The 26,333-nt window shown below is 40.9% G+C and overlaps 1 protein-coding gene across 1 annotated transcript in view; it reads left to right on the top strand.

The window, feature by feature from the left end:
* The window catches only part of LOC124154721 (DNA topoisomerase 2-binding protein 1), a 150,531-nt gene that overhangs the window by 40,031 nt on the left and 84,167 nt on the right, over positions 1-26,333 (top strand). The window contains exons 13-14 of the mRNA XM_046528609.1: positions 5,230-5,429; positions 15,441-15,607. Coding sequence (XP_046384565.1) covers positions 5,230-5,429; positions 15,441-15,607 — 367 coding nt within the window. The remainder of the gene's footprint in view (positions 1-5,229; positions 5,430-15,440; positions 15,608-26,333) is intronic.

The raw sequence follows: 26,333 nt of genomic DNA, 5'->3' as shown, positions 1-26,333 counted from the left end.
CATGTATGTCTACCATCTCCCAAGTCCGTCTTTCTCTTTGTCCTTCTCACCTTCTTCATTATCCTCTGCATCCACGCTTGTAGCGTTTGCAACCTGTCCTCGTCTTCCTCCAGTGCAAACCATTGCTCCATGTAGTGCCGTAACTATGGGGGGGGGGGGGATGAGGGGATAGATCCTCCCCCCCCCCCCCCCAAAGCCTCATAGAAATAACAAAAATATTTGAAACTATTGTCTAGATTTGATAAATAATAACTGCATCTGCCTAAAGTTAAAATTTATGTGCCAAAATGGGGTAAAATAATTTCCAGGCATGTGATTTTTCAAAACTTTTATCAGGCTTCCGTTTTGCTTGGGAAGGGAGGTCACCTTCTACCGGAGGGATGACGTAGTGAACATTTTTGCTAAGTTTAGTCAAAGTCAATCTCTCCGCTCGAATTCGGTTTTGGGATAGCAGCTTTGTGAAGAACCATAAATATCTCTCCTCGTATCTCCTCCCTGGTGAGAGATGGAAGTTTTTGAATGGCTTGTTCTATACGTCTCATGAAATCTATGAATGGAATAGGTCTTGGGGCAGCAGCAAAGTTAAGCCCTTTAGAAAGGACCGATACTGTACGTTCGTCTATCCAACAATTTGATCGCTGGAATTTTCTCTTCAATAGGAAAATCCTCCAAAATCCTTTGCGTATTAATGGCTCGAGGCCCGTGAAATTCGCAAGACGAAACGAAGTATTGCGAAGTAACACGAAATAATGCAAAATTGGTAACTAAAAACAAAATTTCATACTTTTTGCGATTTTAAATGAATTAGCAAAAAAATATCATCTAATGATTCATAATCTATTAAAGCCTAAGCCTTCATTGTTTAAAGCCACCGACGTTCATTTGCTCTATCTCATTACGATTCCAAGGTCAATTGGCTTGTTTGGTATCGCACACAACGCATCCGCGTATTATCGCGCACCGTAGTGATTTCTCCGCCAGAATTTGCCATTAAATTTATCACAACCTCTCTCTTCGATTCCCATGTATTAATCCTGAAATATTTAGAATGAGTCGCTTTCTCACGTGAAGAATTAGCTATTATGAATTAAAAAGTGCTGAAAGAAATTTAACACGGCCATGGAAGAGCGGAAATACAAGCTCACACGCCCGGCACGCTTCAATGCCAAGCAGTAATTCCGGTGACTCACCGCAACGCATTAAAGAGCGTTATTGGATAACTTGTTGCTGGAAAACCTTGAGTGTGGGTCTAATGTAACAATTTCATTGACTTAAACATGTAACGTATCACAGCAATTAATTCAATGTAAATATCACTTGACACTCAGCTTTATTCTCAATCCTATTTTACATCCACTTCAAGATGGCTCTCTCCTTAACAATTCATTTTTTATTTTTTATCACCATAGCATCGTCTCAAACAAAGAAATAAAAGAAATCAAAATAAAAATAAACATGCTCACAAATAAACAAAACAAACAACTAATGAACTTAAAAACAGAAAATAAACTAAACATATACAAAAGTGATATTGATCATAAAGACACATGTATCAAATGGTCGCTGGCTGGGACCGGGCCGCCGTTCACGGCACTGCCCACAGCATGGCAGAGAGTCGTCTTATCTGAAAGCGGCCTGAATTTCACGGTGCCGTGATGTGAACAGCAGCTGGCGAAAAGTCGTTTAGTCAGAAAGCGGCCTCAATGTAGCACTGCCTGTATTTCACTCCGTAGACGGCACAATGCTGGGCCGGATTGAAATGGGCGCCATGGTGACCACAGCGGCCATCAACGGCGCCATGTCGTCAACTGTGCGATTCGATTCGTTTAAAGACATCCATAGACACGTATGGTTATGGTTATTTGAAAGCACGAAGCGCTAGCAGTTGGGGGAAGGGAAGGAAGGAACAGAAAGGATAGGAGGAGAGGGGGTTCTCCTTATTAGCGGACAGATCGTCGGATAATCGGCTCTGATGAATAGAAGTATAATAAGTATGAATCATTTCGACATTGGCCTAGTCTAATATCTAATTCTTCAGGTGAGAAAACGTCTCGTTCTAGATGTTTCAGGATTGATTAATGGGAAATAATTTTTCAAGTTTCTTTGAATCCAATTACCGTATATGTCTGAATATAGTCAGCCTTTTTTTTCTAAAAATGCCCGTGGTTAAAGTAAAGGGGGGGACTACATTCAAACACATTTTTTTTTTTTTTACTTTTCCTGAAACTGAAGCCTCAAAATTAGGGGGGGTTAATTACTATATTTGGAGAAATACGTATCTTTAGTTATGTGTGCTTCTTTCACTGCATTTCCTGACCGATTGGCAACAGCCTACAGAAACTGTAATAGAAAAATAAGCGATTTTGTTGTATCTAGCTGTTGTCCTACCTTCCCTCAACACCTGGGTGAGGGGTATCGAAAGGGAACCCACAACATGAAACATTTCGGCCAATTTGTAAGTTATACAGTACTATGGTTATATGTACCATAGCTAACTAGCACTCAGTTTAAAAACGCCATTGTGAGTGGTTGTGTTTTGCGATTGGACTTTTTTTATCGTGGTTCCAGCTTTAAATATTGAACGAAGGAGAGGAATTTTAAAATGCCAAAAGCTAGTGATACTGCTCATACCAGGAGAAGTGAATTCAGCTCAGAAGGATTTTATGTGAAAGACAGAGTATTACTGAGCAAAGTTTGCTATAAAAGATTTGAATTTAAAAGATACGACACGTTAACACATCAGTAGCGATACACTTAAACGTGGGAAAGGGGACCCGCAAAATGAAAGCTATCATTTGTACACACAGTCACTCAGTCAAAGAAAGCAAAGGAGGAGCTTGTTGTTGCTACTACTGAAGCATTTTTAAAGTCTTTATTTAGTGTAGAGAAACTTGACAATCAAAAAATTCTGGAATGGCTCTCGAAGTATACACACATAAGGTAGTGGGGATTTGCCGTTTGCTGATCGTATTCGCCGAGACTACATATTTGAACCATTCATATACCTTAACCAATATAAGTTAAACCATTTCTTTCATTTAGTTTTATCAGAAATTTTGTACAATCGAAATTGTGTTAAATGTAATGTAAAATACTTAATAAAAGTATTAGTATCCATGAAACGTGTACCATAAAATAATTGAAAGCCTTTAAATGTGGAAAAATTGTAGCATTATAATAACACCGCCAAGATTTTCTATAACACTGAAATCACATGGTTTTAAAACGAATTTAAGCAAAAAAAAACCACTTTCACAGACCTCTATTAATGGCTGATGCCATGTTTCGCTTGTAAGTGGGCCCTTTCTGCTTCTACAGCGGTAAGGTGTTTCACCCTGTCCCTTCCCTTCCAACCGTATCCCTTCCCCAGAGGCGTCGACAGGCTCCTATCGCAGCAGCGCCTCTTTCCTTGTTCCTTCCATCCAAAGCCCTCCCCGGGAGCGCGGGCGTATAAGTCTCGGACTTGGTTCCCGGCCCCGGTGTGTTGTATCCTTCAGAGGACCCACCCATCTAGGAGTCCTGATCTCTTTGTACGTTCGTATAGGACATCATCCGTCAGATTAATGACAATGCGAATTATGTCCGATTTAGGAGTGGACGCCTCTTTTGGTGAAAGCCAAAGAAATTTATTTTTTAGTCCTTCAGTATCTTGGCAAAATTGGATGTCAGCTTGGACAGTGGTGGTAACATGCGTGAAATCTCAGTCCAAAGGAGAGAGAAAGATCTCGAGGCATTGGTGTAACCGTATCAATTTAAATACACCAAAGGATGAAGTTCGCCATGAAAAAATGTTTGACTTAGCCGGGATTCGAACCCGGATCTCCCGATTGCCGGTCAGGCGTGCTACCAGTTACACCACCAAGCCATCTTCTCAGAGCGAACTTTGGGATGGGTTTTACCGAACAAGATGTTGACGTCACAAGTCCACACTGTGGCACATGTGGCGAGGGTCGTGCTTACTAAGCCACTGTCGGGGAGAAAAACCCTATTTTCCGCTGGTCTGCGGCGACGATTTTCAAAGCACTGAAGGAACAAGTGACTTTGTACGCAGTCACGCGCACGGGTGCAAAGTTAAATACACCAAAGGATGAAGTTCGCCATGAAAAAATCTTTGTGACGTCAACATCTTGTTCGGTAAAACCCATCCCGAAGTTCGCTCTGAGAAGATGGCTTGGTGGTGTAACTGGTAGCACGCCTGACCGGCAATCGGGAGATCCGGGTTCGAATCCCGGCTAAGTCAAATATTTTTTCATGGCGAACTTCATCCTTTGGTGTATTTAACTTTGCACCCGTGCGCGTGACTGCGTACAAAGTCACTTGTTCCTTCAGTGCTTTGAAAATCGTCGCCGCAGACCAGCGGAAAATAGGGTTTTTCTCCCCGACAGTGGCTTAGTAAGCACGACCCTCGCCACATGTGCCACAGTGTGGACTTGTGACGTCAACATCTTGTTCGGTAAAACCCATCCCGAAGTTCGCTCTGAGAAGATGGCTTGGTGGTGTAACTGGTAGCACGCCTGACCGGCAATCGGGAGATCCGGGTTCGAATCCCGGCTAAGTCAAATATTTTTTCATGGCGAACTTTATCCTTTGGTGTATTTAACTTTGCACCCGTGCGCGTGACTGCGTACAAAGTCACTTGTTCCTTCAGTGCGTATCAATTTACTTGCAATTTCATCTAGGGCTCTTCTCTTCTTGTGAATACGCTCCCAGACAAGAGTGGCACCAGCCCTCTTCATGATCCGTTTGGCTGAGCGTGAGTCAACGTAGGACTTGGGCCAACTTTGGTAAAACATTTTGGCTGTGATATCTTTGCTTTGCGGCATCAGCTTTGCTTTTCTTGCCATGGATTTTCAAGGCAGTGGATAATTTATCCTCCCTGGAAAAGAAAGTGAATAGTAAAGTAAAAAAATGTTGTTTTGTGCCCGGGAGGCAGTGTCAGACTTGGCTACAGGAATGCTGGCATTTATAATCCTATTGACTCAGTGTGAAGCGTGAGAAAACTTGAATAAGAAGAAAATAAATGAACAAGAAGCCATTAATGAAATTTCAAGATCCTGAATGCCGCACCCATGTTATAATGCTGAAACCTGTATCAGTTTCTGAGAGGAATGTACTTCAATTAGATGCATGGCATTATGAGTGTTATTATTTTGTGGACATAAAGTTCTTATGTATATGCTGTGTATACTGATTGGCTGCTAAATCTTTCAATTCCATTTTAATCCACAGGTTTAAAGTTTGTTGTGGCTGGATTCGATGGAGATCCTGATGAGGAAGATGCTGGTGAAGAGATAAGACAGATGTTGACAGAATTAGGTGGACAGGTGATGGTGAGGCGATTCCGAGGAATTCCAGACTATGGCATTGTGCCTGTTGAAGGGGGTCAGCTGCCCTGCACTGTGGGTGAAGTCATTACTCCGCTCTGGCTGGTAATTGGAACAATGCCTTTTTTTGCGCTTCCTTTATGTAATCCTTTTGCAAAATTATATTCATCATCATCATCATTAGTCAACAATCCTAAGATTGGTTTGACGCAGCTCTCCATTTCTCTCTCCTATCCGCTAATCTATTCATAGCTACATATTTATTCTCTTTTACATCCTTTATAACCTGTCCTATATAACTCATTCGGGGCCGTCCCTTGCCCTTTTTCCCTTCCACTTGTCCTTCAACGATTGTCTTCATCAGACCATCGTGCCTCAAAATGTGGCCAACTAAGTTGTCCCTTCTTCTGCTTAATGTTTTTAGGAGGCTTCTCTTTTCTCCTACTCTCCTTAGCACTTCCTGGTTACTCACACGGTCAATCCATTTTATCTTCATCATTCTTCGGTAGCACCACATTTCAAATGCTTCCACTCTTGACTTCTCTGCTGCTGTCAACGTCCAAGCCTCGCTTCCATAGAGAAACATACTCCATATGTAGCATCTGATGAATTGTTTCCTTACTTCTATGCTGGTATTTTCAGCTGTAAGAAGATTCTTCTTTTTGTAGAAAGCCCTCTTAGCCTGCGCTATTCTACTGTGTATTTCTTTCTTGCTCCGTCCATCGCTGGTAATTCGGCTTCCCAGGTAAGAGAACTCGTTCACCTCTTCAAGCTTATGCTGTCCTAGGTTGATGTTTGTTTTAGCCTCCTCTCTTTTGCTGCAAACTAATATCTTAGTCTTCTTTTTGTTGATTTTCAGCTGATATCTGGCCATCGTCCTTTCCATCTTTGTCAACGTCTTCTTCAAATCCTTCTCTGTCTCGGCTATGACTGCTATGTCGTCAGCAAATCGCAGCATACTAATTTTTTCTCCGTGGATATTGACACCCGAAGCTTCCTGCTTGATTTCGTTGATGGCTTTCTTTATGTAAACATTAAAAATTAAGGGGGAAAGCGCACAACCTTGTCTCACCCCTTTTCTTATTCTCGCTTCTGCACCGTTTGGTCCACATTTGATCACAGCTACTTGGTTTTTATACAAACTATGAATAATTCTACGATCATTGTAGAGTACCCCGATTTCTTTCAAAATTCTAAGCATTGAATTCCATTCCATGTTATCAAAGGCCTTCTCTAAATCGACAAATGCTATGAAGGTTGGTTTGTTTTTCTCCATTCTCTTCTCTATGATCATCCTAAGAGCCAAAATTGCTTCCCTTGTGCCCCTGCTTTTCCTAAATCCGAATTGGTCCTCATCCAGGAATTCTTCTGCTCTTCGTTCAATTCTCCTGTAAATGATTCTTGTCAGAATCTTCGACGCATGTGTCGTCAGGCTTATGGTCCTAAATTCTTGGCACTTCTCATCTCTCTTCTTTTTGGGTATGGGAATGATGATGTTCTTCTCGAAGTCACTAGGTAAATCTCCTGTTGAGTACCTATCGCAGATAGTTTTATACAGTTGAGTTAAGACCTTTTCTCCTGCATTTTTTACTAACTCTGCTGGAATGTCATCTATTCCTGGGGCCTTATTCTTTCGCAGGTCTCTTACTGCAGCGTCAAATTCCGATCTTAAGATGCTTGCTCCAATATTATCCTTTTCAGCTTCACTTTCCTCTTCGAGAACTTTTGAGCTAAGTTTGCTCCCGTTGTATAATTCCTCCAGGTATTCCTTCCATCTCTCGGCTTTGTCTTCGTTTTCAATTAGAATGTTTCCATTCCTGTCCCTTATGCTATTACATTTTGTGTTTCGTTCCTTGAAATGGTTCCTCACTATTCTATAGGCCGCTTCCACTTTCCCTTTTATGAGGTTATTTTGTACGTCCTCACATATGTTCCTCATCCACTCTTCTCTGGCTTTCCTCGCTTGGCGGCAAATCTCGTTCCTTATTCTCTTGTAGCAAGCCTGTCCTTCCTCAGTATTCATATTCTTATACTTTCTCCTTTCTTCAATGAGGTCTAGGATTTCATCCGTGATCCATGGCTTTTTCTTAACACATTTTCTTATCCCTAGAACTTCTCTAGCGTCCTCCTGAAATCCACTTTTTATGGTAGTCCAGTTATTCTCAACTGAGTTTTCAGACTGATCTAATCCTATCTTGCGCTCCACTACTTCTTGAAAGGTCTGTTGATTTTTTGGCTCCTTAAGTTTCTCTAATTGCCAGGTGTTCTTTGCTGATTTCTTCAATTTCTTGAATTTCAGATGGCATTTCATCATCACTAGATTATGATCGCTGTCGATATCTGCCCCCGGGTAGCTTTTACAGTCCTTTATCTGGTTTCTAAACCTCTGCTTCACTAAAATATAGTCTAGTTGAAATCTTCTTTTGTCTCCTGGCATTTTCCATGTGTATCTTCTTCGCATGTGATTCTTAAATAGAGTGTTGGCAACCACTAATTTGTGTTCTGTGCAGAACTCTAATAGCCTTTCTCCTCTTTCATTTCTATTTCCTAATCCATATTTTCCGGTTATTCTTCCATCCTGGCCTTCGCCGACGACAGCGTTCCAATCACCTAAAACAATTAGGTTTTCTTCACCCCTTACCTTTTTGATTACTTCCTTTATATCATCGTAGATGTCTTCAACTTCTTCATCCTCGTAGTATGTCGTGAGCATGTAGACCTGTACCACTACGGTATCTACCGGCTTAGTCTCTATCTTCACCATAACTATCCTTTCATTGTACTGTAGGAAGCTTTTCACATGCATTCCGGTGCTCTTTCTGAGCATTATCCCTTCCATCCCTAATGTATCCAATTCCGATAGTAATTGTGTTAGATTTTATTGATGAAAAAAGCCATTTTTCTGCCGTAATTAAGTATTCCGCCACTAATGGAGGATATACGTGGTAAAATTATTGTAAATATTTGGTGGTTTATCCCCATTAATAAGGCTGGAAGAACTGTTGGTAATTGAGAATATATTGTGAAGAATAAATGAGAGTGATTAGAGCCATTACAACTACATAGTACATATATCCATAGTGGTAGTCAAGTTGAAGGGAAGGCGAGGTCCAATCCCTATTTCTAAAGATATAAAGGGGGAAAATTGGCTTCTGCAGCTGATATTGTGGTAATAAGTACAGTGAGTCCTCGTTTAACGTCACTTACCGTTCCTGAAAAATGTGATGATAAACGAAATGACGTTAATCGAAGCATAATATCCCATAAGAAACAATGTAAAAAGTGAATATCGGCTCCTAGACCTCACAATTCCTACGCGAAAAAATTTAAGCGTATCTTATTTGGGCCATTTCTTACGATGGGAATGCCAAACTATGGCATAAACACGAGTCCTTGTCTTCATTGACGGCAATACCAGCAGCGACGTACATCCTTCTCCATTTTTGTATCTTCCCGCGTTTGTTTTTTCGGCTTCGCTATAGTGGTCACCTGGGCATCATCGCTGGGCATCATCATCGCTGAAACATCGTCGTAGTTACAGGAACCAAGATTATTGAGAACACGGCGAAAAAGTGACGACAAATACTCCGAGTTCTACACGGAAAAATTAATAGAAATCACTTTTCAGGTTCCAGAAAACCGTTATGTCAAGTAAAATTTGCTAAAACTTTACTTGACATTTACGCACTTAACATTTGCGCACCTACCTAAGAATTCATTTTGCAGAAAATTTGCTAAAAACGTAATCGAAATTGACAATAAACACACCGTTCTACACTTCGTTTAGACTGACTGTATTACCGCCCACAAAACGAACAACCTGCAACGCCCGACGCTTCGCATTTTTTCTCGCACTAAATTTAAAAGACCTGACCAGACCTGACGTTATCGCGAAGCAAAGGTGCGATAAACGAATGACGGTCTCAAAATTTTCGTGACGTTATCGCGAAATGACGTTAAACGGGGTGACGTAGAACGAGGACTCACTGTAGGGACATACAAAATTTGCAGATGTGATAATTTTGACTTTTTACTCTTATTGAGGGGTATTCCCATGAGTCCTCACATTTCGTTTTAATCATGCGTTTCAACAATTTAAACATGATTTTCATTATCTTTCATTGTTCTCTTCATGATATTGGCACTTAAGTATTTATATAGCACTTGTAAATCATGTTGTTCTATAAAATTAAGAATCTATAAGTTTATTTTTTTCAATTTTCCTCAATATGTGGTGGAAGAACAATTATTTGCTCTAGGTGTCCACAACCGACAGGACTGGGACTGAGGTTTGTTATTTCATAATAATGAGGACAACGTAATAATGTTGTTCATATTAATGAGCGTGTACTGTATTTGCAAAAGTCGACTGTGACTAAGGTAAGGGTGGTTGAATAAGCCGTTTTACAGCTTCACATCCTTTCTTATGCATACAAAAAAGTGTTTTCCCTGAAGGGCTCTCAGAATTTAAAATAATCAATTGTTAACTCCCATATTAATTTGAATCATATCTCATACATTTCATATCTTATACATTGAATCAATGTTAGAATCATATCATGTAATGAAATGCAGTATTTCATTTCTTTTACAGTTTGGTGAAGTGTGTGAAGTTATTCTTGTTTGTCTCAAAATAACAGCTTATCCATCCATTATCCATATTTATTTCTTATTTCCCATAACATTTCTTTTAATGGAATGTATATGAGGGAACCATCCATGCTTTACCTTTTGCTTTAAATTCCCTATGTTCATATGTGATGATGGTGAAGGTGTTTTTATTTATTTATTTTAGAGATGGGTCGAATAGCAGATTTCTCGAATTCGAATATTAAATCATTGCTCGAATATTCGAATACCTCGAATTTCGAATACTTCGAATATTAAATGATGAATGTTGGAATGTTTGACTCGGTTGCCTTTGCAGCAGGCAACACAAGATTTTGGGGAGTAATTTTGATTTCCTTTAAAGGATTCAAACAGGAATTTAGCTGGAATACTTTAATTTTAATGAAAACAGGAATATTTTAATTTTATGGAAACAATTGGTCATATAATTAATTCAACTAACGTCGCTTTACCCCCACTCCTGCTGCCAAGTGCTAGCTGACAATCTGAGGCATTTTGTAAAATACAAGCTCTTCTCCACCGGATTTTCTTCAATTGTTTTCAGTCCATCTTTGGAAGTTCTCACGAGATAAGAAGATGAATTGGAATTGCTATCAGGGAGAAACCAAATATTCTGAGAAAATATTCTTTTGTCTGTGACTGTAACAATAAAGATTTATAGCACCACTCATAAATTGTAACTTGATATGAATATGTTTTCGGAAAAAAATATCACATCAACTTCCGAGAAGCTCTGCTGCTCATATCGAGTCTCGCCAGAATGCCAAGCCTCCGTCCTATTTTGACATTTACTTCCTCGCGTAAAATGCTTAAATAAAGTCAGAAATGCGTCGCGTTTGGTCTTGTTCTTTTTTAAATCACGCGCACATTACTAATATTTCAATCCAACAAAGGTGTAATATCAATTGCTGAAAGTCATTGTTAGACACCTTTTAGGCTAATAGGTGATTCATGCAGCAGTGGACCTCCAGAAACTGGAAACTTAGAATCAGGTTGGCTGAAAAAGGTCAGTGGATGAGAAAAGGGAGGGGGGGCGCGAAACACATTTCTTTTGTTCTCGTGTAACTTGATATTTTTTTCGAAGCTAAGGTCTACGTAATATGATACTTTTTTTTTAATTTCGGAGGAGAGGAAAGCCTCAGGCTAGTGCTGAATGGAGGGGAGAGCGGATCTTGGGAAATGCGCTAATGTAACTATCCCGCGGTACTCATGCAGCAGCTGACCTCCAGAAATGGGAAACTTCGAAGCAGGTAGGCAGAAAAAGGTCAGTGGGTTAGAAAAGGGGGGCGTGAGACATGTCTTTATTGTTCTCGTGTAACTTGATATTTTTTTCGAAGCTAAGGTCTTCGTAATACGATCCCTGCGCGAGCGAGGACCTATTGTTTGATTTCGGAGAAGATGAAAGCGTCAGAGTGGTTGAGGCGACTGCTTAATGGAGGGGGATAGCAGATCGTGGGAAATGCGCCAATGTTACTATCCCACGGCACTGAGTTTCTCCCTATGGCAGTTTCATCTCCTGAAAAAGATTCAAGAGTGCCTGTTCTTATTAGCCATAAATGACACATGGTAAACACTTCGTCTCATTTATACGAAACCTGCGCGAGCTGGGGCCTTTTGTTTGATTTCGAAGAGGAGGAAAGCGTCGGAGGAGGGGCCGAGGGCTGATGGATGGAGGGGGAAGCTGGTTTTGGGAATTGTGCTACGTAGTTACTATCCCACGGCACTGAGGTTTTCCTGGTGGGGGAAACCGGGGATTTTCGGATTATTTCACCCGGATCAATTTAGGTTCCCCACGTCGAACTCTTTTCACCGCTCTAACCTGCGAATTTGATGTAGTTTGTCAACTTGCCTAAAACGGCGCTGCATGCACTAAAAGACTAGAGTTCTCTACATTTTTCGGAGTCAACTACCAACGACGTGCATGCGACAGTGTACGACGCGAAATTCGAGGTATTCGAGGCGGTACTTTTCGCATAACTATTCGAGACTTCGAATATCGAATACTTTCTAGTATTTGAGTATTCGCGGATACTATTCGCACATCTCTAATATATTTATTTAAGTAATTTTCGCATACAGCCGTGACGCCAATTTACTGTGAAATTTTTAACAATGACATGACTTAGACTCAATACAATAACAGCATAAGAACAAAGAATTAACCAGTAGGGAAAGTATAACATTCAATTATTAGACATATGGGTCAGAGCTTGTGCAGTGAATTTTTTGTACGACAGGTAAATAGGATCTATGGAAGGAGGTAGCGAATTTAGGAGGGAGGAGAGGCGATATAAAGGTGAGCGGTTGGTCAGGAAGATTCTGGGAACAGGAAGGTGGAGTAGGGATAGCGAGCGGGTGGAACGAGTCGCTATTCTAAAATTCAACAGAGAGAGGAGTTCAGGGCAGTCAGGAGTCGAGTTCAAGATATTGTGTAGAAAGTAGAGATGTGCGAATAGTATCAGCGAATACTCGAATACCTCGAATATTAGAAAGTATTCGATATTCGAGGTTTCGAATAGTTATGCAAAAAGTACCTCCTCGAATACCTCGAATTCTTTGAATTTCGCGTCATACACTGTGGCACGCACGTCGTTGGTACTAGACTCGGAAAAATGTAGAGAACTGTAGTCATTTAGTGCTCGCCGCGCCGTTTTACGCAAGTTGACGAATTACATCAAATTCGTGGATTTTAGCGGTGAAAAGAGTTCGACGAGGGGAACCGAAAATGGTCGGGTGAAAAAATACGAATATTCCCGATTCCCTCCACCAGGAGAACCTCAGTGCCGTGGGATAGCAACCTTAGGGCATCTCCCACGATCCGCTATCCCCCTCCAGTCAGCACTCGCCTCACCCACTCTGACGCTTTCCTCTTCTCCGAAATCAAACAAAAGGTCCCACCTCGCGCAGGGATCGCATTACGAAGACCCCTGCTTCGAAAAAAATATCGAGTTACGAGAACAATAAAAACTTGTTTCACGCCCTCCCCCCTTTTCTCACCCACTGACCTTTTTCTGGCTACCTGCTTCGAAGTTCCCCATTTCTGGAGGTCGACTGCTGTGCGAGTACCGTGGGATACTTACATTAGCGCATTTCCCAAGATCCGGTATCCCTCTCCATTCAGCACTAGCCCCCCCCCCCCTCTGAGGCTTTCCTCTTCTTCGAAATAAAAAAAAGGTCACAGCTCGCGCAGGGATCATTTTACGAAGACCTTAGCTTCGAAAAAATACCAAGTTACACGAGAACAATAGAAACGTGTTTCGGGCCCTCCCTTTTCTCCCCGACTGACCTTTTTTTTCCTACCAGCTTCGAAGTTCCCCATTTCTTTGGAGGTCAACCGCTGCATGAGTCATCTATTAGCACAAAAGGTGTCTAAGAATGACTTTCGTCAATTGATGTGACACCTTTATTGAATTGAAACATTAGTAATGTGCGCGTAATTTCAAAAAGAATAAGACCAAACACGACGTATTTCTGAGTTTATTTAAGCATTTTACGCAAAGAAATAAATGTCAAAATACGACGGAGACTTAGCATTCTGGCGAAACTCGATATGAGCAGCAAAGCTTCTCGCGGTATTTTTTTCGGAAAGCATATATCAAGTTACAATAGGGTAGTTTCCTTCATCAAAGAAAACGAAAGGCATTGATTGCGATTCGTTACCCACCATTAGTGTATTCATAATACACAAATTATATGGTTTTTGAAATACCGGTTTAGACGAATGGCAAGGGTCAAATTTTCTCCTCATTTGAAAAAGGCCAGATTGGCGCCCATGCGATTCCACTCCACATGACGTCACAGGGACCTAGTTTCTACACGAGAGGATAGGAGTTATACATCGTCTGAGGTTACCAATGCATGCATGAGGCACAGAGCTCAGGGAAACATGTCTTAATAATCACCTATTCAAACTGGCTAAGGTCGGAAAGTTTTCTTCGTTTGATAAGGTATTAATAAACCTTTTTTAATCCAAGCGCTACCAGCCAGCAAGGTACTCAGCTACCCGCTAGCATCCTGCGTCCTATCAGCGCTCAGAGCCTCGATCGAGGTCACCTCACAAGGCGGGAGGGGGAACCAGAAATGCGTCGCACTGACTTTTTCCCATCATTCCTACTTACGCGTCGCGTTTTCGCGCGCTTGAAAATTTTCACTTTTCATTTCATCGCGAAAAATAGGTATCGTCATTTAAAAATCTAAAAGCGTGAAATACGTACTCGAGGAGTAATAATCTTTCGATTTAGGCAATAAAAAATAATAGGAAACCACCCTATTAATGAGTGGTGCTATAAATCTTTATTGTTACAGTCCCAGACAAAGGGATATTTTCTCAGAATATTTGGTTTCTCCCTGATAGCAATTCCAATTCATCTTCTTTACTCGTGAGAACTACCAAAGATGGACTGAAAATAATTGAAGAAAATCCGGTGGAATAGAGCTTGTATTTTGCAAAATGCCTCAGATTGTCAGCTAGCACTTGGCAGCAGAAGTGGGGGTAAAGCGATGTTAGTTGAATTAATGATATGCCCAATTGTTTCCATATAATTAAAATATTCATTAATCAGCTAAATTCCTGTTCGAATCATTTAAAGGAAATCAAAATTACTCCCCAAAATCTTGTGTTGCCTGCTGCATAGGCAACCGAGTCAAATATTCCAACATTCATCATTTAGTATTCGAGGTATTCGAAGTATTCGAATATTCGAGCAATGATTTAATATTCGAATTCGATATTCGAATTCGAGAAATCTGCTATTCGGCCCATCTCTAGTAGAAAGTTGAAGTCCGTTTTAAGCCTGAGATTCTGCAGATTAGACAAGGAAAGAGAAGACAATACAGCATCAGAGGACATATTCCGTCAATGAGGAACTCAATGCCTAACTATTTTGGCAAAGAAGTGGGGGATGCAAGCAAGGGATTTTAGGTTAGTCAGGGCTGACATGGACCAAATTGGAGAGCAATGCAAAACAATGGGAAGGGCAATCGTTGAGAAATAGGATTGGAGTGCAATAGAAATTTCCGTGAAGCGGTAAAGAAGGCCTAACTGAGACATGACTTTCTTTTTTACAGTCTGAATGTGGTCGGAGTAGATTAGTTTTGGGTCGGTTATAATGCCCAAATCTTTCATCGTCGTTACTCTGGTCAAGGGAGATGAATTAATGGTGTAGTTGAAGTGACGGGTTGTGTTTGTAATGCAATAGTCATGATGCTGCATTTCTTAGGGTTGAGCATTAATGTCCAAGTGTCACACCACAGGGAAGCTTTATTTAGGGCAATTTGGAGATCTCTGCAGTCAGAGGTGTTTTTTTATCTCCTTGTAGATCTTGCAATCGTCCACTTATAGAAGAGTGTGTGTTTGGGAGGACAGAAGGTGGGACGGAAGATCATTAATATATAAATTGAGAAGATAAGGTCCTAGGACACTGCCCTGAGGAACTATTGTTATCTAACTAATGTACTTCACAACCTTTTATGGCATTTCTGTTTTAGGAGGATTGTAATGACCAAGGTAAAATTGTTCCTGTGGAATATTACCACCGTCCATTTGTTGTGGAAGCTGATAGCAGGCCCTTGGAGCATTGCGTCATTGGGATCAGCACATATTCTGGAAAAGAGCGCCTGTACATCTCAAGCTTAGCAGAAACTTTGGGGGCATAGTAAGTAAATATTATTTCGTGTCAAATAATACGAAGCTCATTAAACAGTAATTTCCCTTCAATCCTGGCATGAATTCACTGTCTAGGCTAAATTATATTTATATGTACGATTGAGTATGTCTGACTTATTTTTATTACTCAGTCGAAACTTCTCTTGTAAATTGTGAAAATACAGACAGAAATAACTGGCATGTTTGGTGGTTGCCTGGAATCCTAGAATATCCATCATTTCTCATCTGTATTTGTGGCTATATAAGGTACAGATAGTTTTTAGCAATGTTACTGTGATAATGACAATAGGTGCCAAAGCATTGGTTTCTTGGGTGGTTTAGTATTTTCAAAAAATACTATTTTTATTAACCACTGGGTCACATTCTTCATCTCAGGCTAGTTTACGATGGCAGCGTCTCATCCCATTGTCTGATTGGCCTTGAATCCTTTTCCCTTTCCTCTTTCTTTTGCTTCTTTCAGGCATCTCTTAGCTCATGTTTCCAGCAATCTGGTGTCACAGTTGATGTTGATGGTTTCTCGCGATACTTTATGGAATTTGCTCATTTTGAATGAAAAATAAAACTTAGTTATTCCTCAGAATGTTCTGTGGAAAAACAAATTTTAATTTTTCATTCAAAAAGGTCTAAGCTGATGGTGTTATCCTTATGCCTGATTTTACCGTATAAGTGCGTGTAAGTGGTGCACTTTTTTCCCAGAAACTGCAGCCGAAAATGGGGTGCGCTTCTTACACAAACTTTATCTTCCCCTCCTCCCCATCCCCGGTCGCAAGCCCAAGAGAAACCGAGTGGCCTTGGTTTTCAGCATGAGTTAGTCATCTAAAAACCATCGGAACTTTTTCTGCTCCCTCTTATGCCGCTATTACCACTGCAGTTAATCAAAATTTCCTCTTTCAATCAGGATTGAAAGAGGAAATTTTGATAACTGTCGAAAGTTCAGGCATACGTCTGCAACACCGCACGATAGGATAAAAAAATGCCACAAAAAATTTTTTTTCTCTTTATAGCTTCCGTGTTCAAAATAGGGGTGTGCCTCTTACACACGCTAATACGGTACAGTGCAACCTCGATAAAACGACACCCTATGGTGCTCCAATAAACACTCGCTATAGCGAATTGTCGCTTACCGGAGGTGGATCAAATAATAGCCAATGAACCTATTGTCAACACTTATATACGAACAGGGTTGGTGTGGTGACTGAGATATTTCCTATACAATAAGCATATGCATAAATCCTGATGGAAGGCGATGTTTTTTTGCATCATATTATTTCCTTACCATAATAACAAAGTTAATTACAAGTAAACTTTATTGCCTATTGTCAACACTTATATAGGAACAAGATTTGTGTGGGGACGAAGATAATTCTATCTGAGAAACTGAAGCATGAATTCAGACAGAATGCGATATTTTTTGCATCACTAAATTTTCTTACCTTAACAACAAATAGCCGTTCAAATTATAAGCCCTGTACTGAATGAAAATCATGTATCTACCGGCTTAGTCTCTATCTTCACCATAACTATCCTTTCATTGTACTGTAGGAAGCTTTTCACACGCATTCCGGCGCTCTTTCTGAGCATTATCCCAACCCCAGCATTACTGTTCAAGGATCCTGTGTGTATATTCCTATAGCTTCCACTCCAAAAGTCTCCCTCCTCAGGCCATTTCATTTTGCTGATTCCTAGCACGTTGATATTCAATCTTTCCATTTCCACTTTAAGGTTTTCTAGCTTACCACAAGTCCTGAGTGATCTCACGTTCCATGTACCTATCCTCATAACTTTATCACAATTGACCGATGTACCCTCTCGGGTAGTCCCCGCCCGGAGATCTGAATTGGGGACTAGTTTACCTCCGGAATTTTTTACCTGAGAGAGTTCCATCATGTCAGACAATTTAAGTTGGAGTAGCTGCACCTCCTCAGGATAATACACCCATGTCTCGTATAGCGCAAGGGATGCGTTCCTTGGGGTCTTTGCGCTATACGAATTTGCGTTATACGAGAGCGTTTTAACATAGGGAAGATAGGGATGCGTTCCTGGTAGCATAGGTCTTGGGTATTGAATTTCCTCTAAAACATCTATATTCCCATAAAAAGCCTTAGAAAACATTATTTCTATAAATATTTATAGTTTAAAACATCTTTAAAGATAGTATTCACGCATTCAAAGACTTTTATTCACGTTAAAAAAAATTCTTACGTGCTTTCGAAATTCCATCCTGTCGTGCGGGTGGGCTAACATCTGCTATCTCAGGGGATCGTAATTCGTTGCCGGCAGTTGATGATTTTTCAAACTAGTCTAAAAACAACTATTGTGTCACCCAGGCCCTTTTGTCGCTCATCGAAATGACAGGAAAATACTACTTTAAATGCCATTTCATAGCTAGCGGAGTTTATGAATGATAAATCATTTTAATTTGAAGTCCTCCGAGTCATTAGCAGCTACGTGAAACAGTCTTTAAATGCCTTGAAACCTGACCCAGGTTTTCCTTCCCTGAAAATAAATGAACGAGAATGCATTCTTTTCCAAAAGAATATCGTCTCATCAACACTAAAAACTAGTTGAGGGGGAAAGGAGCCACTTTCAATAACAGCTTGGAGTTCATCAGAAAATGTTGTGGTGGCTGCGCTATCAACACTTGCAGATTCACCTGATATCGCCGCACTGAAAATACCTGCTTGCCGTTTAAATTCTGGAACCAACCGGAACTTTCACTTAATGTCTCGGAGCGATTACCACTCTCGTCTTTTTGTACTGATTCACCATGAACTTTCCGTATGTGTAGACCGCTTGGTTGAAGTTGGTGCGGCTGAGGTCACTGATATTTTAGCTTCGTCTTTATTCAGAATAAGGCATCGTGAGTTTAAACTTCCACGCAATATCGCTTTGACGCTCTCCATTTTCAAAGCAATTGACCTCTTTCAAGTCCTCTTCTAGGTTATGGTTTTTCTTGATAAATTCTCGATTTTTCTACACGCATTCCTATTTTTTGCCATATTCTCTTGGTTTTTACTCTGTATGGCTCTATCTAAATCACCTTCTTCTGCTGAACTGTATTCCTGAGACGCAGAAGGGCTATGACTGCGGGGAGGGAACGAAGCCATTGTGTTTAAGACTCTATAGCGGACCCTTTTATGTGTTGATGCTATTCATGCGCAACTCGGTCACCGCTCCATTTCTCCCCCGTGAATACCGATGACCTTGAAGGCTTTAGCGTAGACTCTCTACCTGGAAGTCAATCGCCCGGTAACCTACGACGGCAAAAATACGTCTCAAACCGTATTGCTGAAAAAAAAACTCATTTCCACTAGCCCCACGCTTAATTAACGATCTAAATTATTTATTATCATTCTGTTAAGGAGACGAGATAAATCTTCGGTAGGCCGGCTATCTAGACCCAATGACGAGTAATACTTTTGGCAATTGCGCAGCTATGAATTTCGATTATTATATAAACAAAAAAGAAGATTTGAGGCAAGAAATAATATTAATATGCGTAAATTGATAGAAATTTCGTGTGTACTTAGCGCAAGTTCACGTTTTATCACGAGAGAGTTTAAGATTTTTGATTAGGCTACACTGCGTTGCAATGTTTCCCCGAGGAACGAATTTGCGCTATATCGAAATTGCGCTAATCGAAATTGCGCTATACGAGACATGGGTGTAATGTGGTGGTTTCCCCTTACCTTCCACATAATAAGTAAATGTTACCACGCCTGAAGTGCAATGAGTGTCGCTGTACTGACCATCGTGATCTCCACCTTCACTCATATGAAGAAGAGCTGCTGCCCTCTCCTCTGGGTGATGTGAGGCATAATTGTTGGCGGCCTCTCATTGCCAAGTCGCGGTATCTTCACAGGTTTAGTGTATCATTTAGATGGCCTATCTCACCCAGGGATAGACCCATACCACCTCGGATAACCGCTGCTTTTTGTCCACGACTGCTTATTCGACAAGTAAACTTGCTTATATCGCAGCTAACCTCTATATCTAGAGGTTGACCCACCATCCGCAACCCGGTGGACACACTCGGTGGCTTAAAGCTCAGCCGCGAGTCATTTCATATATGAAAATGAAAAGCATATTTATTTGATGAACCCTATGGACAACAAATCTTATAAGTATCAATTTATTAATTTAACATTCTCAATTCTCTCATGACTGTGAAACATTAAAAAGGATGTAAAAGTTTTGAAATAAAATTAAAGCGTGCCATTAACTTTTTACAGACGCCCTTGCCAACAGCACATTACCTGCATCTAGAATAGGTAACGAAGTATAATTTGCAAAATTCCTCATAAATTATAAAATTAACTGAAGAAAATGTCCAACATTAATAAACAAAATATATTATTCAAATAAACTTGTGTGAGACAATAAACTTGCCGTTATTTCAATCCCCCCGGCTTGGGAACTCACTTAGACCCAATCACAAAATAAAATAGTAATTAGACATTTAATTTCAACAAAAATTAATTAAAAAAAGAGTCCAGCATTGCTTGCTTCAATTTTTTTTCCGTTGCACGCATTACATACTTCTTAACAGCAGTAAACAAACCAAGATTGTCTGCTGAGGCACTGCTTGCCCTGTACACGTCATTGATTACTTCAAGGGCCTTTAATACATCGTATTTTGGTGGGAGAGCAACAGCACTGTCCTCCAGATCCTCTGAATCAGAGCTCAATTGAACATGTACGTAGTCATTGCGCACGGTATTTAATATGGCTTCGTCAGTCATTTCCTCACGAGTGGGGGCTGAGTCATCAGCTTCTACAAAAACTACTATAAATACACGAACCGAAATGAGTTTCTATCGATTCCCAACCTTCAGGGTCCTCCAAATTATCATCAAGCTCGATTTCATCATCTTGATGAGCTGAAAAACCAGCATGTTTAAAGCACGAGGCTATTGCATCAGCTGATATTTTGTCCCAGCTACAATCAACAGCACGCATCGCATCCAAAATATTCCACTTCATCTTTTTGAAGTTTTTTTAGTTCCAGTTGCCTGACTACAAAATTCACAAGCAAAGTTCTATAATTATGCTTCAACAATTATATTATTCCTTGGTCGAGTGGCTGCAGTACGCTAGTCGCATTAGGTGGCAAAAAAACAAGTTCTGTATTTCTGAGGTCGATTTTTGGGTGGGCCGGGCAGTTATCCACAAATAAGACGACCTTCCTATTTTTACCTCCTATTCTTGCGTCGAACGCCCTTAGCCACTGACCAAAAAGTCGGGAAGTTATCCATGCTTTGGAATTATTCTCATATGTGCATGGAAGATTCTTGATCCCTTTCAAACAACGAGGCCGACCCCACTTCCCAATAACCATTGGTTTAATTTTATCTGATCCGTCCATATTAGTACACAGAAGAACTGTTAATCGCTCCTTGCTCCTCTTGCCACCTTTGGTAGAATCACCCCTTACTGCAAGGGTTTTGTCAGGGAGTAGATTATAAAACAGTGCAGTTTCATCGGCGTTATATACATCTCGCGGGGAATACTTCTTGAGATATTCCACTAGTATTGGAGTCCACTCTTCCATGGCTTTGGGATTCTCAGCGCATGCTTCGCCACTAATTTTATGAAGGGATATACCCTTTCGTGCTTTAAATCGGCTCAGCCAACCTTCCGAGCACTTGAAGTTTTCTATCCTTAATCTGTCGCTAAAATACTCCGCCTTAGCCTTAAGCATAGGCCCATTCACGGGAGTTCCTGAAGTTTGAATTTGGCAAAACCATTCAAACAAAGCGTCTTCCAACACTTAATGCTCACCATTCCTCAAGCGCTTCTGCTGCAATGGTTTGCCCTCCCGCAATATGGCAGACCTAATCTTATCTTTGTTTTTTAAAATGGTGAACAATGAAGAGGAAGATAAATTATGTCTCCTGGCCACTTCACATTTGGACAGCACGCCACTCTCGCACTGATCTATTATTTTGATTTTATCTCTTAGGTTAAGTGTTTTCCGTGTTTGAGCCATGGTGTCTGCCTTTCAAATCCTCTCTCCTTACACGACTCACTGACGTGCGGGTGTGCTGTCGACTGCCTCCTACCCGCCAAAATCATGGTCCTTAGAGATTCCGCTTTCACCCCTCAAACCCCTCAAACGCTTCCCCTCAAACATCTCTGGGCACAGTGCGCTGCCACTAGGGGAAATATGGAACTAACTGCGCTGTTAGCGGCGGTATATGCTTTCGCACTGTACCCAAAGTTGTGTTTGAGGGGAGGGGTTTGAGGGGTAAAAGCGGATTCTCAGGCAACAATTCCAAGCCGAAGATTAGCAACCAGTATATAAGGGCCATGGCCAAAATATTTTCACCAAAATTAACTACTTATTTATCGAACAACAATTTACCACATAAATTGAGACTGAGCACTCCATTAACTTCATTTCTAACAGATCGCTAGCAATTACAGAGATTAAGGAGTCTTGATGTAAGTTTTTCCGGCGGTGGAACCCTCGCTATGGCGAGAGCCAACACCAATAGGGCCTCGTAAAAACGGATTTCTTTACATGCTAATCAAAGGGTCAGTTGACGGTGCATCCGCAAACTCTCGTAATAGCAGGGGTGTCGCAATAGCCCGTACTCGCTTTACCGAGGTTCCACTGTAATTACTTTTTCTATCAATTGACCCAGAAATTCCTTTTTCGGCAGAGAACCTTTGTTTTAGCCAAGTAAATGTGCTCATTCGCCAATTTTATCTTGATATCAATTGCAATAAAATGAGAAAAATAAAGAGATATGTTAGTGTCCATTTCTCATCCGTTGGTCTATTCCTGAATTTTTGTGGCAAAAAGTATTCAGCCTTCACCCCTTCGTAGATGAGTTAATGATGTCACTTGCTAATGGTGATTGCGTTGCTGTTTCTCGGCAACTCCTCACCCATATCGCGAGGCTCTTTCATTGTTTTTTACATTCTTGAGAGCGGGTCTTTCCCTCAGTTAGCAGTTCTCCCTGAGATCATGTATAAGAACTGGAACTTTGGTAACATCATGAACTCATGAAAAGGAGGCATTGTGGTCATTTATTTCAATTCCATGAAGGAATGGTTGAGTGATGAAGGCTTTATTTTGTTTTAACTCATCTTTCCCTACAATATATTGAATTCTCTAGTACATCCAACTGAACGACCTCATTGCATGCTGGTTAATGATGCCCTCCTCTCCCATGGCTAATTATTCTGGTGGGCCCAGTCGGTTGAGCCTTTTGTGTCCCTCAAACCGCATAGAAATAGTCCTCCCCATCTCTTCCATGCATACTTGGCCACGGAATCAGGCAGACTCCAGATGTCAAGAGATCACGAGGTTCCTTGCTCTCATGAGTTAGTTTTTCAGCTTAAATGTGGGGTAAATGTATGTTGCATTATGGTTATCACTTGGGTATTTATGGTTCAGGGAAATAGGGGAAAAGTCATGGAGTCGCATCCGTGGTGTTGGTGAAAATTTATGTCAGGATTCAGGAATCAAGAGGAACCACATTTCTGTAAGTTGGCTGAAGGATCATACCTTCAACACTGAAAGATGTGATTAATTTTCCTTTGGAAGTACATGGACTCAGATTAAAGCATTTTATTTGTTGCTATTGCAAAAATTATGATTCCTGCAACATCTACATAATTGTTTTGTATTTTTCATACCTTTTTGACTTTTATTACATTTTTATTTATTCATTTATCAAATTGTCCACATACAGTATAGTTTGCCATTTTATAGTGGCACAGTACAGGCATCCCCCGAGTTACGTATGTCTCGACTTACGTAAATCCGTACTTACGTAAGCGATAACCGTATTTCAAATGATTACGTTAATTTTCGAATGCGAGCGCGAAGAAGTAGATATTCGCTCGTACAACCTATGGTAGAAAAAATATCGAATAGTTATAGAGTTTTTTACGTGCTAAAAATAACAAAGTGACCCATTTTTGTCATTCCTCGAAGGAAATTTCATTAATTTCTGTAGAAAAATCGCTTATAAATCCCAAGTCAGCAATCAACGTGAAAATTTGCAGTTCTAGCGATGGATGTGGTGGCGTATGTGGTTGCGCTCATTCCTGTACGATACAACTTGTTATACAGCAATATCTGAAGCGCCAACGCAAAGGTTCGACTTACGTAAATTTCGACTTACGCATAGTCTGCCGGAACGCATCTCTTACGTAACTCGGGGGATGCCTGTATAACAAACATAAAAGCACAAACACAATCAAACATAATTAATTTAAATAAATAACAATACATTGAAGTAAGAAGCTCTTTGACCTTAAGAGCTTACATTAAGGTAGGAAAGAGCACGGTTTGTAAAGGAGTGGTTTGGAATGGAGAACGGGTCAATGTGATCTGGAAGGGAATTTATGAGGGAAGACAGGCGGGAGAGGATGGAACGTTTGGTAAGCGACTATCTGGGAATGGGCACATGGAGGAGCGAATGCGTTCGAGTGGGTCTGCATGGAACTTTAAAGTTTAGATTGGAGACGAGATCCGGACAGTCTATGGAAGAGTTTAGAATGCTATGTATTAGTTTTAAATCAGATTTTAAGATTCAATTTGGAATATTAGATATAGAGAGAGTGTGCAAAACAGAATCAGCGGACATATTACGAAGATGAGGGGCTCTGCACTTAACTATATTAGTGAAAAAATTTGTCACACTTTTAAGAGCCAAAACATTGGATGGGGCTGAGATTGTCCAAATGGGGGAGCAATACATTATAACGGGAATGACAATAGTTGAAAAATATGCGCGTAATGCTATCGGGTCTGCAATTTCTGAGAAGCGGTAGAGGAGGCCAAGGAGAGACATAGCTTTGTTTTTAATTTTTGTAATATGCTCACAGTAATTTAATTTTTGATCCATTAAGACACCTAAGTCTTTGATGGTGGAGACTCGTCTGAGGGGAAGGGAGTTTAAACTGTACCTGAAATCATAAGGGAACTTCTTTAGCGAAATGGAAATTATGTTGCATTTATTAGCGTTTAGGCGGAGATTCCAGGTGTTGCACCACTCTGAAACCTTGTTCAATGCATCCTGTAGGCTATGGCAGTCTGCGATATTGTTAATTTGCTTAAAAATTTTGCAGTCATCTGCGTAAAAAAGGGTATGGGCTTGAGAGGGATGTACAAGGGAGGCCAGATCGTCAATGAAAAGATTAAATAAATATGGCCCGAGTACACTTCCCTGAGGTACTCCGGATGTTGTGGGTGACCATTGGGATGAGCAGCCAGGAAGTATTACACGCTGGCATCTATTGTTGAGGAAAGAGTCCACTAGGTTTAGAAAATTTCCATGCAGGTTAAAGCGATGAGAGAGTTTGTGAAGGAGAAGAGAGTGGTCAAGAGAGTCGAAAGCTTTCGAGAAATCTAAGAATATTGCGTCAAGTTGAGCTTTATTGGAGATGGAAACGACTGCATGATGCTGAAAAAGAGCTAAGTTGGTCAGGCAGGAGCGTCCCGGTAGGAAACCATGCTGATTATTTGATAAAAAAGGAGAAGTGAAGTAGTAGAGCCTGTTGAGAATTATCCTTTCACAAACTGAAGATAGTATCGGAAGTATCGATATTGGTCGGTAGTTTGAGACTTCATCTTTAGGGCCATTTTTATGTATGGGAATGATGTTGGCAATTTTCCATTGGGAGGGGAAGGTGCCGAGGGAAAAGCAACGGTTCAGTAGGAGGCTCAATGGAAGAGAGAGGGAGGATGCGCAATGTCTAATTAGTTTGGGGCTCAAACCATCGGGACCAGGGGCACGATGGAGAGGGATTTTGGAGAGATACTCAAATACTTCTTTGGGATCTGTGATAACGTTAGATAGACAATGGTCACGAATTGGCGTGGGGATTTTATCAATTTTATTAGAGAGAGTAGATGAAGGAGCTAAGCAATCAGTAAAGAATTGATTGAATAAGTTTGGTCTATCTGGACCCACAGCCTCGAGATTGTTATAGGTCACGTGAAGGGGGATGCGTGGAGACTTTCGGCGACTATTCACAAAGGACCAGAATTTTCTTGGGTTGGAGGAAATGGATGAACACATGCCCTGAACATACTCCTTGTGATCACGGCGAATTAGCGTTTTGGAACAGCGACGAAGGTTAGTGTATGTAGTTCGAGTTTCCTCGTTCGGGAAAGATTTATAAAGATACCAAGCACGATTCTTGTTTCCAAGTGAGCGAATAGTATCTGTTTTGAACCAAGAGGGGAATTTTTTTGACTTAGGTTTCACAATGGGCACAAAATCTTTGACCGCACTCTCAAGGATTGAGTAAAGAAAGTCCACACCTTCTTCCGGAGACATAGAAGCAAGGATACCCCAGGGTATGAGGTCGAGACAGCGATTTATGTCGTCCCAACATGCCTTCGACCAAGCAGGGAATGGCTTGGGGGGCGGGGTAGGAACCCCGCGGTGCTTCTTGGAACGTTGGACGAGGAACACTGCATCGAGGGAGTCGTGGTCGGAGTCGAAAATCTTTCGCCCGGGGGTGACTGACTCAGGGGCAATGGTCGCAAGAAGTAAGTCCAGCGTTGCCGCATTTCGAGTTCCGTGTAGGAAGTATTGAGGAAGGCCAAGAGCATTTACAAAATTTTGAAGAAAGAAATCGTCATGGGCGTTGGTTGGACAGCCGCTTGTTGGGGTTTTCCATTGAATTGAAAGATTAAAATCACCAACCAGAATTACAGGACCTAGGTTTATAGCTCTGAACACAGAATC

Source organism: Ischnura elegans, chromosome 1 (assembly GCF_921293095.1).
Source record: "Ischnura elegans chromosome 1, ioIscEleg1.1, whole genome shotgun sequence".
Lineage (NCBI taxonomy): Eukaryota > Metazoa > Arthropoda > Insecta > Odonata > Coenagrionidae > Ischnura > Ischnura elegans.
Note: the sequence above shows the minus strand (reverse complement) of the source record. Positions and strands in the feature narration are given on the sequence as shown.